The 20,250-nt window shown below is 39.5% G+C and overlaps 1 protein-coding gene across 1 annotated transcript in view; it reads left to right on the top strand.

The window, feature by feature from the left end:
- Positions 1–1,530: 1,530 nt before the first annotated feature.
- The window catches only part of CPE (carboxypeptidase E), a 108,999-nt gene continuing 90,279 nt past the window's right edge, over positions 1,531–20,250 (top strand). Inside the window, exon 1 of the mRNA XM_082463649.1 lies at positions 1,531–2,036. Coding sequence (XP_082319775.1) covers positions 1,733–2,036 — 304 coding nt within the window. The 5' untranslated portion in view covers positions 1,531–1,732. The remainder of the gene's footprint in view (positions 2,037–20,250) is intronic.

The following is a 20,250-nucleotide window of genomic DNA, read 5'->3' as shown; positions in this document are numbered from 1 at the left end:
AGTTATTGGTTTTGGCTATGCTGTTTTCTTTTTCTAGGTTTCCAAGGTTGCTCTTTTGGGCATGATTTTAGAAATCTAAGTATAACTCTGGTTTCAAACTTCTGGACCATGTAATCAAACTCAGACTGGTCATAGAGAAAAATATATGGTTCTTAGCTCTGCCTACATTGACAAGGATCATGGTGGGGTCCAAATTCAACTGAGTGGCATGTCTTTATAGTGGCAGCTTTTCCCAAAAAAATCCAAAAAAGAAGATCCATGCTGCTGTGGGAAATGTAGACAGTCAGAGGGTTTTGAAACCAACCTCTCCAGCAGCATTTTTTTTTGATCCAATAAAATCATTTAAATATCTGGATTCTTTTCCAGGAGAAAGTTTTTATTCAGTGCACTGCACTGTTAGACAGGTGGAGAAAGAGTAAGTTAAGAAAAAAAATGTCTAACATAAAAAATCACCCACTTGATGTCCAGTTTTACTGTTTGCTTGAAATACCCAATGGATTATTTATTTATTTAGATTTGTGCTATTTTTTAATCCAAATGGCAACCTCTTCAGAATAACATTTGCTCCAGAGTTGTTCCAGGACTACAAATCCTGTGTAAAGGCTGGGTATTTAAAGCTGTAAATGATTTTGTATTTTTGCAATAATTATGGGAGGGGAATGGAGATCTTATCTTTCACCATCAGAGTTTTCTTTCTATAACAGGATTTGATCTTTTATTTTTTTCTTGGATGAAGACTCTCCAGCCCCAATCAAGCCTTTAGATGACTGCACTCCTGGCCAACATCTTAGTTTCAACCAGGTAGGAGACCCTGAGCCTGAACCACCCAGATAAGCTGTTCTGGAAAGATTTAACCTTAATATCAAACTAAATCCCTTGTCCGGCGCTCCCCAGCTGCACTCTGTTTTCCCCACAGGAGTTAGAGAAGGGGGTTGGCATAGGCACTGGCAGATAACATTATCTCACTTGTGCGCCCCCACCCCAAGAATCCAGGAATGTGCATAAATACAATTAAAGACAGTATCTGCAAATTGATAGAATGCATTTTTAGTCTCTTAAACCTCTGAATCACAGTGCATTGTGTTCTGTTTTCCAGCCAGACCTTGCAATCAACGAACATCCAACCCGTGGGTTTGTGTTTGGACTATCAATACAGTTATTAAAGACACATCACGGGGAGAAGGCAAGCGGCTGCCAATACTTCTTTTGTATTTCTTTTTTTCTGCAATATTCTCTAGTTTTTGGAGCATCAAGATGGAAACCTGGTCGGCTTGCAATTGATGGCACATTAAAAGGCTGCACTAACAATCCCAGAGTGTTTTTTCCACAGGCAGTGTCACGGGTCTCTCAATGACAGCAACATATCCACACCCAACCTTAGCTGTCATCCCACCTGGGTCGTTCCGGCGCCATTTGGCTGTGACGTAGCTCCGAGCCCGCAAATCGCGGAGCTGCCCCCGATTATCCGCAAATCCGGCCCGCGGCGCCGCCCCGCCCCGCCCCGCCCGCGCGCCCGCGCGCCCGCGGGCCCCGCCCGGCTCCGCGCCGCCTCCCCTGCGTCCCGCGCTTGGCGGCGGTGCATCCTGCGCTCCGCTCGGGCTCTACGCTTGCTGCTCGCGTCTTCCCTCCGCTGCCGGCTCCAGGCCGCCGGGAGGCGAGGCAAGGGGACCCGCGGGCTGTGCGCCCCGAGGCGCCGGGCACACAGGAGGCCGCACGGGAGACGCGTGGCGCGATGGCCAGGCGAGGGGGCCGCGCGCTGCTGGCGCTGTGCGGGGCGCTGGCGGTCTGTGCGTGGCTGCTGGGCGCCGAGGCCCGGGGGTCCGGAGGGCCCCCGGCGGGCGCGAGGCGGCGCCGGCGGCCTCAGGAGGACGGCATCCCTTTCGAGTACCACCGCTACCCCGAGCTGCGCGAGGCGCTGGTGTCCGTGTGGCTGCAGTGCGCCGCGGTCAGCAGGATCTACACGGTGGGGCGCAGCTTCGAGGGCCGCGAGCTGCTGGTGCTCGAGCTGTCCGACAGCCCCGGCGTCCACGAGCCGGGTAAGGGCGCCGCGCGGGGTGGGCTGGCGGTGGGGGATGAGGGAGAGGGGCGCCCGGGGTGGAAGATGGGACGTGGAGGGAGGGATGGCGATGGGGATTGCCGTCTCCTAGTCTCGGCCGGCCGCCCTCCCTAGCCTCGAGGTCCCCCCTTGCGTGAGCACAGGCCCGAGGGGCTGCGGCGGATGGAGGTAGCGCAGCGAGCAAATCTGCGCGCCTGCAAACCCGCTGTCACCCCCACTTCGCTGTACCGAAGACCGCAGGGAATAACTTCGAGGCCTCTGCAAGGAGGTCGCCCTTCCTTGCAAACAGGAGTAGAACGATAAGGTGCAGAAGGCAGGAACTTGGAGGAAATGAGGAAAAGTCAATTATCATTTGTTTCCTAATTTCCAGTTTATTGGTCCTGATGGCTCTACGTACCCACCTCTACCTGTATGTGCGCATTAGGTACATGCGCTGCTGGGATGCTCAGGGAATGTTAAGGATCTTGGCAACATTGGGTGGTAGAGGGTGAGAAAGTGTTCTCTGGCAGGCATTCCGATCTTGAAACTGCACACAGTTTTTCTAAGGAAAAAGGAGTATTCCATTTTCTCTGCTCTAGCCCTTGGAGATGAGTAGTTTGTGACCAGGATTTTATTCCAACAGATGTGTTTCCATATGGCCATCTTATGCATCTTCCTCCTGAGTGTGTTAGGGCACGTTTTAACTTATGTTAAATGTTATGCATTTGGTATTAATAAAGAGGTATTTTAAAAAATGTTCTTGGTGCTTCTTTTTCATTGCTTTTTGGAAATGATATAACTCTTAAGGCCTGGTCTTATGTCTTATGATCGTAAAGGTACTGTTGAAGTTATCTGGGCTAATGACATTAGCATGGGATGCTTGTTTTTTTTTTTTAATGACAAAGAAAGCAAGAAAACAGGTAAAAATTCTCAATGTAGGGCCAAGATAGTTTTATAATGATATTTAAGAACCATACTGAGAAGGGATGAAAATAGGTGATCCATGGAGACACTTTGATCTTCAAATGGAAAGAGTATGGGTTGATAAATAATAAATCTTCAAATGGAAAATATCTCTTATCTTCAAATAATGTAAACAAAAAAGTTTGTATAATTTTTCAGTCAAAACCCTAAAATCAGATCCTAGAAAACATTTTCGGTAATGTTCTCTAGCAGGATTCATCATGTAGAATTGGAAATTTGGAAAATTATTTTCGTGTTTATATCTAAAGATAAAGAAAAATTTTAAATGTGACAACTCATTTTCAGTTATTTCAGATAATCAAAGCCAAGACATCCTAGGCTTAGATGAAGAGAATCTAAATATTTGTGATTCTCCTGCCTACTTAATTAGAACCTTTGTTTATTCTGTTGTAGATTGTTCCTCACATTTTGTTAATTGTTTCTTCAGAGAGATTATATGAAAGCTAATGTTAACTTTTTGTTGTCTTCAAGTTTAGAAACAAAATTGTTAAGCAATATTACTGTTAGAATGCGATATGCTTTTGAAAATGAAAACCATAATTTTTTTGCTTAAATATCTGGAATGTGTAGTCTGTCAAGATCTGCAGATCCCTCTCAGACTGCAGGCTCCATGAGGTAGGGCTGTGTCTCCGGCACCCAGGCCGGGTCTGGCACATAGTGGACACTCAGGTCACATTAGGGAAAAAATGAATCAGTCATTTGCTGAATAACACAATGCCTTCAATGTTTTCTTCCTTTTAAACACAGAATACACCAATTAAATTCATTTTAAGAAGGTGGACAAAGAAACGTTTACATTACATGCTTTATAAGTCCTTGTTAAATGAGGGAAACTAAGTTCATGGTATTACTTAAGAAATAGAATACAAAATGTCTACGCATTGTATTTTTAAAGGTTGAAGTAAACTATTATGAGCAAACACTAAAAAACCACAGGGTGATTTCCCCCTCCACCACCTTTTTAGAGGAGATGGGCAGGTTGGAAATCTTAAGGGAACTAGTGTTAAAAAAAATTCAACTGGGTAAATATTAAAGATCTTATTGACTTTATTCAGTGATTCATGAATTAAACATCAGTCAGTCTAGCAGATAGAAAGGTGTTCTAAGATCTGTACAAAATGAAAGACTTTTATAGGCAGAAGGGAGCAGGAACAAGGAGGTTAACACTAGGCAAAAAATGGGTTGGTTATCACAAGGTTACTTTCTTTTAGGGGATGGTAGGGGTCCTTGATTACCTCACTTGTGCTGATCACAGGGTTCCTGATTGACTGGTTTAAGATTCCATTTCTGGGAGAGCCAAAACTGTAATTAAGTTTGGTGATGTGGGACTTAGCATAAGTGACTCCATTTGGGGCCTATTGTCTTGTTTTTAACACTAGTGAATGCAGAGATCTGGTCAGTATATGAGTTTGATAGCACTTGTGGGAATTTTTAGGAAGTTTTGAATGAAGGAAAGTATTCACCATTCTTAAATGGCCTTCATATTCATTTTTAGATTAAAATACTTTAAGAAATGAGAAGGGAATTTCCATACTTATTTTGCGATAGAAATGGATGCAATCAGTGTGTTTTGAACCACCCACACACTCTAGATGAGGCAAGTCGTATGGGCTGTACAGTGGTACACAGGATGGTCCTTGCCCTGTGGGGGATTGAGAATTGGGAGGTTGGAGGACAGTGTAAAGGTGGTCAGTGCTGCAAGAAGGGCGTGGGAGGCCCAGAGAAAGGAGACTGCGAACGTTAGGTCAGGGCATTTGGTTATTGAAGAATAGATGACAAGAAGGCAGGAATGTACAGATTAGTGAAATTTACCAATTCCAGTGGCTCATATAGATGTATGTTTTAGCAGAGCCCCTGCTTTTGAAAGAGGGCAACTGTCTTCGCTGTTTTCACATTATAAGTGTTTTGGGGAAGGTTAAAATAATGTTTCTGATGAAGCTATTCAGAAATAATATTTAGCTTAACAAATTCATTTACTTGACTAAAACTTTGATCAAGTTGCCCATATTCATTTTATCTTCCAACAAGAGAGAGGTGTCAGGTTTGTTAGTCCTCTTAGTCTAAATACTTTTTCTGAACTTTAAAAAAATATAGCTAACGTCTAAGTATTTATCATAATAGAAAAACTCTCCCAAAACAAAACAACATATATACATCAAGTCTTTCCCTGTGGTAGAAGTTGATGTGGTTAGATTTGCAGATTATGGACAGAGGGTGTTCCTGGATCCCACCAGCTCCCTTCCTGAGCAGAAAAAAGTGATCATTGGACTTGTTTGGTACCAGGCCATGGGCTGAATTTGAACTGATCTCCTGAAAGTGATCAGTTCTCTCCGATATTCCACATTTGAATTCATCAAAAGGGAAAGAAAATTCTATTTGGAATTGGTCAGGGAGGAATATCCACACCTATTCTGTCCGCTTGATTCCTGACCAGCTGGACGTTGGGTCTCAGTTTTCATTTTGATCACTTTGGAGGCCTGCACAAATCTGCTGGAGGAGGGTGGTGGGTCTCAGCCATTCTCAGAAGAACTGTGCGTGGTCTTGGCCCCAGTCTCATCTCCTCACACATTATGAATCTGGACGCCAGACATGGGGCTGGGATGGAGCCTTGGCTAAGATTGAGTCTCTGCTCTTGGGTATGTTGCCATGAGGTATGATACCTGCCAAGCCTGATCATGTTTCCCATTTTTCTTTCTGTTTGCTTATATTTTATACATTTAAAATGTTTCTACACATAGGGACTCATGTTCTCAAACCCAAATATATGCTCTCCTAGGTATGCATAGCAATTATTGCAGTACTCATAAAAGAAGCCTTTCTTAATTTATGTCTAAGCAATGGAATCTGTATTCCCAGACCACTCCTCCTAGGGTTAAACATGAGTTAAGATTAGTTTGTTTAAAACACTAATTCTTTCACGTGTAGTTTAAGATTGCTCTTGGGGAGAAAATCTGATTTATAGCTAAAATGTTATCTTAGAAACATTCTTTAGGGCATAGATTTTCCTCTCTCAAAGGCTGGAATGATTATTTTGGACTTGTTCCTCCCCAAATATGTTCACATTTAAAGTGTATGAATGCCAATGTGCATTTGCCAAATATCGTGATGCAACATTAACTGCTGGCAAAATTTCTATACAACTCAAAAAAAAAAAACCCAAAACAGTGGGGTTTTGGTTATTTCGTATGGCCTCTTTTAATACCAGATTAGTGTGAATTAGTGGGCAATGATTACAGCTGAGTAGCACCTTACAACTGGTGAATATTGACATTAGAGTGTGGAGAAGGATCTAGATATACCACATGTGGTCAAGAGTTATTTTTAGACCCAAGTGAGTCAATGTAGCTCTTTCCAGAAATAATGTGCTTGATTGACTTGTGATTGGCTAAAGGAAGAGAGGAAATTGAGCTGGCCCCTAACATTATATCCTGTACTCAGACAAAATAAGTGTCTTTCTATGGAAACTGATTTGAGGGGCGGCAAAGGAATCATCTGCCAGCATCTCCCTCATTGTGCAGCACAGAGGATATTCCAATACCCACCTTTACCGTTCTTTGGGAAAGATATTTTTGACAGATACAAAAACAGCTCCAGTAAGAAGCGGGGATACATAAGCCAGCTTTTCCCGAAGTGTATTCAATGGAACATTAGTTCAGCTTGGTTTGAGAAGGATTAGGTAAACAAAGATAAACAGGTTTATATATTGCAAGACTTATCAGCGCCTTTAATGTGCTAATATATGTTTCAAACCTCCAACTAAGATGTTTGTTGTACAGTATTTTCCAATCTTTCTCACCATGGAACTCCCTTTTATCCCCCAAGGAGCTTATCTTGTACCTGGCATTGCACTAGTTAGAGAAGCACAGCACTAGCTCATTATTATTCATTATCATACTTTGAAGGATTGATTTGGTAATTCTCTAGCAGAGACACTCAAATAGGGAGTTCCTTAGGGGTGGGGAGCATATGTTTTCCATTTTTTTGCCCATAAACAGCTGACTTAGTGATTTATGTAGAGTAAGCTCTTAGGTTCTGCTTATTGAATTGAGAACATGATTTTGAGGCAACGAGGCATAGGACAGATACTTTCGATTGGAAAGATTCAAGTGACAAATGCATTACCATTCTTTTATTGTTACATAGCTTCATGCTTTTAACTTCTGTGTACCTCCTTTTATTGTCTATAAAATAGGGATACTTTAAAAACTCAAACCTCACAGGGCTGCTGTGAGGCCAAAGTAGTATAGAAAAGAATTCAATGAAGTTGCTTTCATCTAGTTATTAAGAACATGGGGTAATTTGTTAAAATGTTTCTTCACAACTGGAAGTTGGTCTGGAGTGTACTCCATTGGGTTTCCTCATTGGGAGGGGGCCTCCTTGGTGTGTCGTCACAGCAGACCTTGGATGCTTACCTGTTCCAGTGGAAGCCCATCTGCACAAGCCCAGCAGGTGGCCCTGATGGACTTCTACCCTCTCATCATCAGTGTTTCCTTGTTCACAAACGTTTGTCTTCTATCGATTTTTAAAATGTAGGACATTCCTGCTTTGCTTCAGCTTGACATCTTATTTTGCTTCATTCAATAGAAACAGTGTAAGTGTTCATCGTTATTTGAGGATGTCTTTATGACTATATCTTCAGGTAGCTAAACAAATCTAGGGCAATTCCAGCATTTACTTAGGCAAACTAACTTATTTTTCTGAAGAATTTATAATAAAACTGCTCAGGTCCTGACTACTTTATTCTTCTACTGACTCAGTGTAAGTGAAAGATCTTCGAAATCTCCTTTCTCACCCCTCCCTAATTTTCTTACCCCCACTGGGGTCTTTTCTTTGTGTTTCCACAGTTCTTTGAAGAGAGGTAGCATCAAGGTTTACAGTATATGCTTCAATGTCAGGAGACCTGAGTTTAGATCATGGCTTCCTATTTTAAACTAAATGTTCTTCGGCAAGTCACTTAACTTCTCTCAAAGCCCCAGATTCGTCACCTACAAAATGACAATAATGTGATGACTAAATGAAGTAGTAAATGTAAAGCTCTTAATTAAGTCTGTCAACAATTATTATTATCTCTTTTATGGCACTTTCTGTTGTTGGTATACGTGTTCCCCCAGTGAGCTGTGAGATCCTTGTGGTCAGGAGTTGTATTTTGCACATTTCTTTATTCCAAATGTCTAGTTCTATGCTTAGGACATAGCAGCCACTCAGTGAATGTTTCTGGAATAAATGAAATTTCTCAAACAGGCAAGAATGGGCATCACAAAACAAAGCTGTGTTGAAGTTCAGTGTTGAGTTAATACATGTTAGCATGCCAGAAGCATGATATCAAGAAAGGATAGAAATGGTATTTTCCTTATGTGAACACTTATATTTTGTTGTGATGCATCCGGTTTTGCATAATGGAGAAATCCATCTACTGCATGTCTTTTCGAGTGTGTTTATTGTAAGTGAAGTAGTATGAGGCTCGTTTCCTCTTGGCCTCTTTCCTCTTGAGACATTTTATTGATAGAAAGTTAAGGTGCTTTTTAAGTGTTAAATAAAAGTTCTAAAGATAATTAGTAAAAATTCACTTAGTAAAATTTTTGGCTTTTAAAACATCTATTCTGAGCCCTTAGTATGGCTGTTTTACACGTAGAAGCCATACATCTCCAGGTTTTAACTTTCCTTCCCTCATGAAAATGGCATTCAAATCATGCACTTGAAAATGCTGAAGAGGAGGAGATGTATCTGAAAGTGAGCTGATGGGTCTAATGAGCTCAGATTTGAGACATGTTTAAATTTGCTCTTTCCTTCCCATCTCGTTAATTACAGGAATCGCTGCCAGTCCATTGCTCTGCAAATGTTTCTCTTTCTTTTGAAATTCAGGATGTGGTGTTTTGTAGGCCTTCCAGCAGCCAGCTCTTTCTAATACAATGTGGCCTCAGAGAAGAGACTGTGTTGCCAGTACCTCTTATTAATGTTCCAGATCTTTACCTACAACTTTAACTGTCCCTAGGTAGTAACTTTTAAGGTGGCTCATGTAGAGAATTACAAAGTTGATTCTTAAACAAAAATAAATAAGTTAATTATGATAATAAACCCTGAAACAACTTTCTACTACCGGTAAATATTTTGTTTTTTTAATAGAAATCTGTTTACTATGAAATCACTCTGAGCATCATAGTTCAATAATAATAATGCCATTCATTTTAAAGATGTTTGATTTCAAACAGAAGCTGTTTATTTAAAAGGTGGATACAGATTACTTATTTTTTAAATGGGACCTTTAACTTAAATCCAGGTTCTAAAAAAATCCCTTGCTGTGGTGATTCATGTCAAGGTAATTGGGAAAAGCAACAATTATCTCATGTATTTGCACATGCAGGCAGCTACTCAGATGTTCAGATCCCAAAGTGATGCCACCAGAATGGACCTACACAATTTCCCTTCCTGCATAGCCTAAAGTATTCAAAACCAGAAAATCTTCCTTCACTGCCATTCTGTAATTTTTCCCCCAAGAAATATCTTGTTTCTAGAGCTCATTTCAGCAACTTGTACAAATCATAAGCTTTGACCATGAGTTCAGGGTAGGAAAACTTGAATATACAGGTTGGACCATCATATTCTTGACCAATGTCCTGAATACTCTTATTTTTCTTTTCCTAGCCAAGGGGTAATTTTTAAAACAACCTTTTCTCATAACCTTTACAAAAATTGCTGTGTATCATTCTAAGCTAAAATTGACTTTCCAAGAGGAAAAGAAGCTGTAGGCTTTTGTCAATATAGCTAGTACTGTCAATTTAATTTAGGGAATAGTTAACGAATGCCCACTATGTATATGCTATTTTACTCTATCTGCCGGTCACCCTTTTAAGCAGTTCCTTTGCGTATTGAAATGTGTATTTGGGTACTGGTCTTGGACTCACTCTTTCGCATGTTGAGCTTAACTGACGTGTTTTATAACCAGTGGACATATTCCTTGATTCTACAAAATATTTGCTGCATATAGATGCCAGGGTCAAATAGTTCCCTATACTATTCTTGATGTAGCGGATATAAATACAGTATCTGCAGGTGAAACTACTGGGAATGTTAGACATTTGCAAAATAAAATGTTTTTTGCCCTTTTTGTGTTTTAGGTGTGGTGTCGGACATCTGATTTTAAAGTACAACAGATCTATTGAAATAGTTCCATTTGTCTCAAGTCGTGACATCGTTCAGCACAATTTTTAAAAATTTTATTGGAGAAAACCAGTGTTATTCATTGTGGGAACCCAGTAAATGTTAGGCCAGTTTCTGCACATAATCAGCATCATGGGAATTAAGTTAATGTACTTTTGGAAACAGCACTAACTCTACGAAATCAGCGGAACCTATATAGCAAAATATATAGAGAGAAATCTGCTTGTTAAATGTATTTTCTCGAGTCAAATTCAGTTTTTGGAAGATGTTAAAGCAATATAAAATATAGGTAGATATTTCTCATGTGAATATTTTATAGATGTATAGTGACTAATGCTATATTGACACATGGACTGAAATCCTGTATAGACATGTAGGTTTTGTCTAAGTCTTGATGACAGCAGGATAATCATGAGTGGAGCCGCCACTTTACAGTATTTTAAATTTCACTTACATCTATAAAATACCCTTCAATTTAATTGTTTTTACTTCTTTCTATAGCTTTTATCAGGAACTGAAGAATTTTCTCTTTTATCTAAGTGGCTTATATGGAAAAAATCATTTCTCAAAAGTTTTTTTCTTTCAGAAAGTTTTCTTGGGCTCTTGTTGCCCTCTTTAAGTATGGTCAGATATTCCACCAGGATTTTAAATATTTGGCCAAATTTGCCTTTACTTTCATGAGGATTCTGACTGGGTACCCACTGAGGCGGGCTTGGAGACCCTAACAGATGGATGTGGCCCTGTGTGTTCTTCTCCCTGTACCCCTCTGCTTCCCCCTCTTCTGTGGGTATTAGAATAAGAAAGGGTCGTTGTCTGGGTATCAGCTGGGAGGCTTTCATCTGATAAATGTGGGTCATGAACCCACTGGGATATGTGTTGGCTCATTTGTCAGCCATTTACTCCATGGTTCCCCATAAACAACCTCGTTTAGTCCTAAATGAACAGCTTTTTCATACCTATCACAGGTGAGGAATTAGATAATACTTATCTTTATGGGGACTTAAAGATGCAGGAAGAGTCTGCCTATTGTTGAAAAGTATTTAAAATAAAAATTAGAATTGTGGATTTTCTTGTTTTTTAAAGATCTTGTCACAATGATCTCAATTCCCTATGAAAAGGTACATAAATTGCTGATATTTATGGTGTTATTATGCTGTTATTTATGTTTTGGAGAATCTTGTGAGCCTGAAAATATGCACATTTTGGTTAAGTCTGTGTAGTCATCCCTCAGTATCTACAGGAGATTGGTTCATATGTGTGAGTTATACACAATCTTACTGTATCTCTCAAACCCACGTTAGTGCCTAACTTGCTCTTCACTGGTACCTGTGGACTGGCCTGGAGAAGCTTCGTTGACAGAGTATATTAATTTCACTTCAGTGTCTACATGGGGGACTGTATGTTGAGGACAATGCTAGGCCTTGCACGAGTGGTAAAAGCCATGAACTATGTGATAAGTGTTTTTAATATTTTTGAGACCTCTTTTCCATTATTTCTAGATTTTTTTGGTGTGCTTTTCATAGTTGATTCAAATTGCTGGATAGATGGGAGTTGGGAGCACCTGGTATTGTTCTAATAAACCATTTCCCCTTCTCTTTGGACTCTACTTCAGTTTGCACAAACTGTATTTTAAAAAATGACATGTAAGTTTTAGGAACATCAAGCATTTTTCCTGAATAGTTTTAAAACTTGTATTGTTGCTGTTGTTATTTTAACATTGAAGCTGAATCGCTGGCAGCGGTAATTCTATGACCTGTGTGCACAGGGAGAGGGAATGAATGAGAATGTGTTTCTGAAATGAATGTACAGAGGGTGAGACTGGCTGGTATTTTCCCCAAACTTATAGAATAAAGGTAAAGTGTTTATAGCCTCTGTAAAGACAGTAGCATAAGCAAAACATTCATACCCCTACCAGCATTTCCAAGAGGCCAAGAAGGGGCTCTCCTTTATAGCCCATACCACATTTTCCATGATGTCCTCAGTTCCCAGACCAAGGTAGTAACACTTTGTTAGTTTTAGACCCTACTAACAACTTGCAGGTCTAAATCACCCTAATTGGACAAATTACCAAGAAAACTAAAGGCATTCATTCACTAGACATTTGGAAATACCAGATAGAAATGCTTTTAAATCAGTTCACGTTTAGAAATCCAACTCTTTTGAGTACTGCAGGTCAGAACGAAGTACATCTTTCATTACTGTGTGTGTTATTATATTTGTAGTTCGAATGTACTTCACAAGAGTTGCCAAGTGCCTGCTATATTAGTGACATTCTGCAAATTGAAGAGATACTTACAAAAGGAGCAACAAACAACAGTATTTTACAAAGTACTTAATATGAAGATATTAATTCAATTTCCACAGGAAGTTGAGAGAGATTATCAAAGGAGGGCTTTCAGAAGGAGGCTGGGACTTGAGCAGGTCTTAAAGGATGAACCACATCTGGAAAGTAGAAGAGAGGACTTCATTCTATGCCAGTGTAAGATCATTCACGCTTCTTGTGTCTTTTTCTCCACTATCCCCCATAGCGGTGACGTACCAATATTCAGTAAGTCTTGTGACAGATAATTACATTCCATTAAGATGTGAAATTTCCACCTTGTTAGAATATAGTTTTTAGGGTGCTGTCCTTTAGGGTTGATTTCCCTCATCATGAGGGTAAAACTATTCGGGATGGAGATTATGATATATATATATATATAAAATGATATATATTATGATATATATAATGATATGGCTATATGTATCATATAAATATAATGATATTAAGCATATAATGTATATTATATTGTAATAGGCAATAATTGATTACAATTCCTTTTCCCCTCTAGGTAGCTGTTATTGAACACTCTTGAAGGCATGGAGTAAAAAGATGTCAAGTAATTTTGATTTTATTAGGCCAATTTCCAGCAGTTATATACTGCTGAATTCGTGTTCTGTTTTGATTCTGCATTTCAAAAACTGTATTTAACAAAAATAAGAACCACAACAAGAAAGTGCTATAGTCTGAGTTATTGAAGGAGGATGCAGCCCATAGCTGCATCCATGCCCTGCAGCCACTCCAGAGCATTCATCTAGCTGCTCTTGTCTAACACTTATATATGACCATGTAGTTTGTTGGATGCTTTTGGGAGAAAAATTCACTATGCAGAAATATTTATTACTTAAAATTTCCAACTATACGTTTTTGATTAGGGTAAATTTATTTTGAATCACTCCTTGTGTTAAGCCCAGTCTTCATTAGTGTTACATAGAACTGTGAAACATTGAATTATAGTTTTTTTTTCCTAGCTGGAAGGAACACTCTTATAGATGAATAAATTGAGTTTCAGAGAGATTTTAAACAACCTGCTCGAGCTTGTGTAGCCTTGGAGGAGGCTAGAACCCATTTCCTGATACAGGAAGTTGGGCATTCGTTTGAGAATATTCCTCACAGCAATGTATACAGATGGGGGATAAACATAACTTCTGTGGCCATTGAGGGTCATGAATTATTTACGTGGACTGAAGTCTGTGAGGGAGTGTACAGGAATGTAACTTATCAGTGTGTTTTCAATTTCTTAGAGCAGTTTCCTGACCTATGTGCTGTAATGGGTATGGGTGTTTCCAGGTGGAGGGACCGGGCCTGGGTGGCGGGAGAGTATGTTGAGTGGCAAAAAAATCCAGAAAGGATTGAAGTAAATCACTTTAGTATACTGTAAGTATATACAGAAAGTATTATTTTTCTTGGCAGTAGAATCCTCTCTCAAGAAAGAAACAAGCTTTTGTTGAAAGGCTGTTCTGATGAACTCTTTTGAGGTCTGGGCCTTCAGGGCTCAGGAATGGGCTAAACTTATTCAGTTTAAATAAATAAAAATATTGAATAAAAAGAAGCATATTTTCAGAGGCTGGGTGGAGAGTCAGAGAGGGAGAGAAAGACTTAATGGCTGGTGGCTTACGAGAACTTTGGGGATAACAGACATGTTGAATGGCGACGTCACAGAATCTTCTATGCTCTGTGAAGCTTTGTGTAGTAGATTGCTTTGGGAGATGGGATGAAGTATTTAATCTTGCTTCAAGATTGGCAAAACCAGAGGTTGTCCAAGGAAGGACAGTTACACAAGTTACAAAACAAGAACTTATTAACCTTATTAATAAAGATCAGACATACACTATACCACAGTGCTTCCTAGAAGACATAAAGGCAATTTTTTTGGAATGTCAGCCAGACATCCCCATCTCACTGACCATTTACAGTGAAATCCCAGATTCCTGAGTTGTGTATTCCAAATTGGAATCCTGATCCCAGGAGAATGTAAACACTGGGAGAGAGCCTTTAGTAACGTTATGGTTTGTAAGCCAATTCGAGGTTCGTGTGCGCCAAGCAGAATGAATTATATGTTGGAGATTAGGGGCATGGAGTATAAATAACTTAAATTGGGTGAGGTTTCCTTTCAGGAAAATAGTGCTCATGTTGACCTGTTCATGTGTCTGCATTAAATTTTAATGTGAAAGAAGTTATTTGTGCTAAAGAGGATTACGTATTTGTTCAGAATTTTTCCAAACCAACAATCAGCATACAGTTTCTTAAAGAACTTTATTTCCATATTTATTAATCTTTTATAAAACATTACTATGGTATAAGAATTATTGATATATTGCATATCTAAGAAATAGCTTATATTAAAACAATAAATATGTATAGGAACTATACCTGGAATAAAGTGCCTCCTTAAATTATTGTTCAGAAAATAGTGGAATTATTGCAAGAATTTAAGAATATACATAAAATATGGGTGAAATTTTTTGTTTTGGTTTTTGCCATTTGAGAAACTCTACCAAAATGATTAGATGATAAGTTCTGTTGGTAATTTATAGTCAGGATATGGGCAAGCAAAAATATGCCCAGATCTTCAGGTTGATGTTTGTGATCTCATGAACAGGAAGTGGGCTAATAACACAGTGAAGTGACAAGGTAGCTTTAGTTAATTCAGGGTAGATAACTTGCCTTTTGATGACTATGTTATTTCAGATGAAGGTGTTTGGTCTGAATGATTCAGATAATTACTTTAATTCCCCATTTGGTCTGTGCAGAGTCATAACCATTGGGCATTAGGAGAGTAGGAGCCCAGAGCCTAATCAGGTGCAAGGTCAGGAAGAAGGGCTGAGGGGCGAGAGTTCTGAGTGCAGCAGGGGTCAGTGAGTAATACTGTGATCATTTGATTGGGCAGTTTTATTAGCAGTCATTTCTTTGCCAGACTATTAAAAAGTGACTTTTTAGCATCATTTTCCAAGTTCTTTTATATAAATGGATTAGAATGAAAAGAAAAGAGTGTGAATCCAGATTTCATCTGTTTCTTGCTTTCTGTTAAGTATATATTCAGCTTAGAAGCTAAACAGACAGTTGAGGATAAAACTTGAAATCATAAATGCTGTGCATTCTGTGTAGTTCAAAGCTATTGGCTGTTTTTTCCTATGTAGAGAATTGTGCAGGACCCTCAGGAAACGTTAATCCTAGAGAGTGCTAACCCGGTAGGTGCAAGGCCCATGGGTGCCCAGAGTACTTCAGAAGTAGGATATGACAACCCAGCCTCGCGTGCATGGGCCAGAGGACCTGGCTAACCCTGAGATGGAGAAGATCCCCCCTTCTCTTAAGTAAATAAAAAACTAGATTGACTTTTATCCAGTCAGTTATTCTAAGACCATTGCAACTTTTTTCTCCCCACAAAAAGGAGGCACCCCAAAGCTGTTCCATTTACTTTGTCTTCTCTTTTCTGCTCTCTTCAAAGGAAAAGTAAGTGTGTGTGTGTGCGCGCGCACGTGTGTGCACACATGCGCTTATGCTAAAATTTCAAATATAACAACGTTTTTCATGAGAAAACCTTTTCAGATCATCAGCTATGTTTTTTGCACAGGGAGGTTTTTGGTTCCTGGGATGAGTTCCTTAAGTCATCTTTAACTGGGCTGAGGTGACCCAGGTGATGTAGGAGCTGCTGATGTCAGACTCACCACGGTTTGTGGCCTGGGGTCTGTTGTAACTCCTACAACCCAGCTTTGAGGGAGCTGTGGGGAAGTGAGCCATCAAATATAGGAAATCTCAGGTAAGAAGTTAAGATAATAAAAGATGGTTAAAAAGAGTGAAACATAGCATTTAAAATAAAAGAAGGAAGTGAGCACACTTGAAAACAAAAAGCATTAAGAAACAGTATAAGTAAGGTGGAAAATAAAGTTTAACGATGAAATAGAAAGGCTAAACAAGCGTATTTAAATGTTGTGAAAATAAAATGAGTATACTTTATCTCCCTCATACTTAAATAATGCTTAGTATATGTCAAGTACTGTTTAAAGGTTTAACTCATCTAATCCTCAACCCCTGTGGAGTTGATACTATTATTAACCCCATTCTATAAATTAGGAAGCTGAAGCACAGAGAGATAAGTGATTTGTTCCCTTACCTGAGAGATCATGGGCTTGTAAGTGGCAAAACCAAGATATGAAAAATATATTTATATATAGCTACATTGTTAAATAAATACAAAAAATCAGTGCATTAGATACCATTTGCTTCATCCCCTTTCCTTCTTCTGAATTGTCTCCTTTCTTCTTGCCTTTCTCCCTTTCCTTTTTGGAGAATTCTTCTTACCATGTGATTTGAGTGGGAGCTGCTGCCATGTTCTAAGATACCCTGTCTCCTTGCTTCCAAAGTAAGCCTCCTTTCCACCCCACCATCATATCTTGATTCTACAATATATTTCCAAACATTATTTCAGATACCCTGCATTTTCATGAGGTAAAACAAGATCATCTCCCTCGGGGAAAATTATCATTTCAACTTAAAAATGAAGCTGTATTAAAAGTAAGATTTAATTGTTACTTTGAACATTCATGTTAGGTATCTTAGATAACAATACGAATATCATTCTGGTCTTTCCACATTATTTATTTTTTTGATTCTCTTGAATCAGATATAATAACAGACTGATAAGAGTATGTACCAGTGAAAAATTTCTAAGACAGTAACATTTGTCATTATATTTAGAACTGTTAGCCTGCAAGTATATGCACATACACACACCCCTTTAAATGGGGTGTATTTATCTAGGAAGTCAATAAAGTTAGAAACTGAATGTACATAAATATTTTTAAATGGAAGGGCAAATGGCTTTTCATAGGTAGACCTGATTGGAGATGAGTGAGATCTAGGCAGTTCTTTTAGCTGAAGTATCTGATCATAAGCTTGGAGGATACTGGAGTTTTAAGACGGGTGGCCCATTTATCTTGAAAATCCAATATTTTTTCTGAACTAGGTGTTGCCATGGTGACAGAAAGGCTTAGCAACTGAAGACTAATTTCATTGGTTGAGTGTCTGCAGATTTGCTTGTTGAGTAGCATTAATATGTTGCCTCCTGCTGTTTTGTTATTGAGACCATCTGGCATTAGCCGTATTTAAAGGTACAGTTCTGTTGGACAAAGAATACCGGGTGACACACACTGAGGTGTTAAAAATAGGCTTTGCTGGGCTTCCCTGGTGGCGCAGTGGTTGAGAGTCTGCCTGCAGATGCAGGGGACACGGGTTCGAGCCCTGGTCTGGGAAGATCCCGCATGCCGCGGAGCAACTGGGCCCGTGAGTCACAATTAGTGAGCCTGCGCGTCTGGAGCCTGTGCTCCGCAACAAGAGAGGCCGCGATAGTGAGAGGCCCGCGCACCGCGATGAAGAGTGGCCCCCGCTTGCCACAACTAGAGAAAGCCCTCGCACAGAAACGAAGACCCAACACAGCCATAAATAAATAAATAAATAAATAAATAAATAAATAAATAAATAAATAAATAAATAAATAAATAAATAAAATCAAGGCACAGTTATAAAAAAAAACAGGCAAAATAATCTTTTAAAAACAAAAGGCTTTGCTGGCGTTCATTGTTTTAACTAATCAGTGACTAAGAAGTTCTGCTTCAAATCACTGCCTATTATAGCCAATTAGTAATTCATAATTCTAGGCTATGACACTAGGAATTAAAGGGCTTTACTTTTGAGCTTGCTTGTGTTATACAAATTTAATTGCTTAAATATACACCTTTACGTGGTCACATTATTTTTTATGTACCTAAAAATGGACCCGTTCAATAAAATGTTCTCTCACATTGCGTGCCCATAAACTATATAGTTAGAGATATATTTTTTAAAATAATGATTACTGAGGATGCTTAATATGTCAGCATGAATAGTCAGTTTTTCTTTTGTATTTGAGAGTGATCAACATAATGGATTTTCAAGTCAGGAATGAAAAGATGTCAAGCGCATCTATTACACAAATGACAACTATCCATTCTAAATAATAAATAGCTGTTGTGTATCTATTAAGAGACATACCCTAATTTTAAGGAGCTTCCAATATAGTAGGGAGGATAATGCACAAGTTATCTACATGTTATGATAATCGAGACAGAATATGTCTTAAGGACTTGCAGTGCCGTAGAAATACAAGGTTGAGTTTGAGATTAAAGAATGGCGTGGGACATTTCAGTAAGGATACCAAGAAGTCCCTGTGGAAGAAGTGGGGCCCGATTGGCCAGAATCTTAGCCAGTGTAAGATGAAGAGAGAATTCTAGAAGAAGCAGTAGCATTCATTAAAGTTATAACCCCCACCTCTCTAAGAGTGGGTTCCCACATAATGTGCAGTGAATGCTGACAGAACACTTTCTGTCTAGAGCTTACTGCATGTGTAGTAGAAGCAAAACCTTAACAGGTAGGCTCTAACCATACCTTGACTACCAGGCTGAGGGTTTAGATGTCATCTGTGTGGCAATTTGTAGAAAAGAAAACGTACAGATCGCTGGTTTACAAAGAAGGTAATGTGTATTTTTGACAGATTTGGTGACCTGGTGCTGTGGACCAACCACTGGAGAGAGATGTATGGTCCTTCATTTGAAATGAGGATCTTCATTTTAGGAGAAAGTTTTGAGGACACAGGAAAAGATTTCAGACTCATTTGCGTGACTGGTGAAGGTGAAAGTGGTGATAGTGGATGAGACCACGAGGGAGAGAGAATAAACAAAAGAGAGAAGTTGTCTCAGGGCAGAAACTTGGGATATATTGATGATTTTATGGTTAGGAGAGGTAGATGAGAGCAGAGAGTAGTCAGAGAAATAGGGACAACTGATAAAAATTCAGTGCCTCAAAATCACGGCAAGAGAGAGTTTCAAGGGCTAGCGGCATCGGACAATGCAGATGGTGTGGAAGTGGGTGAAGCAGAGGACGCTTATTCTCTGCCTGAGCTGGTTGGAGATCACTGGTGCCATTTGGGGAAGCAGTTTCAGTAGAGTTGAGAGGAAGGAGCCAGACAAAGGAAGAAGGAGGAAGTGGGGGGTGGATTCCCCTCCAACACTAACTAACCTTTTTGTTACCCATCAATCAAACCAAAGTTCTTGAAAGACTAGTCTCTCTCTCTACCTCTTCATCGCACATTCATTCTGAACGCACAGCAGTGTGGCTTGCGCTGCGTCTCTCTATTGAAACTGTTTGTATGAAGGGCACTGGTGACCTCTTTACAGGGTGTCCATGTGTCCTGGTTTGTATGGGACAATATTCCATGGTCCTGGGGTATTTGCTAATACAGCCCTCTTTCACTCTGAAAACTGTTCAGGTTTGGATGATAAGTTCTGAGTCACCCTAACTCTTAACCAACAATTCCAGTGAGCGGTTTTCAATCTTTACCTCACTTGACCTTACTTAGTTTTTTTTGCTTTGTGAGTTGATCATGCTCTTTACTGTGACTTGAAATTCCTTTTCTCTGACTTGTGCTGGGTAACTTTCCTGATTCTCCTCATATCTTCTCAGTATTTTCTGAGCTCCCCTTTTGCTCAGAATTCTGTTCCTGTTTTTTTCTCTTTTTATTGTACTCCCTCCCTCTCTGTGGACAAGCTCATTCTTAGAGATAGGTACAGCTAACCATAAGACAGTAACTGCAAAATATCACCCTAGTTTCTCTTCTTGAACTTCAGATTTGCATATTCATCTGCCTAGTGGACAGTTTCACTGTAAGTGAAATTCAACATGTGGGCAAGAATTTGAGTGTTGGAATAAGACAGACATA

This window comes from Balaenoptera physalus, assembly GCF_965194825.1.
Source record: "Balaenoptera physalus genome assembly, chromosome: 5".
Classification (NCBI taxonomy): Eukaryota; Metazoa; Chordata; class Mammalia; order Artiodactyla; family Balaenopteridae; genus Balaenoptera; species Balaenoptera physalus.
This window is presented reverse-complemented; position numbering and strand designations above follow the sequence as displayed.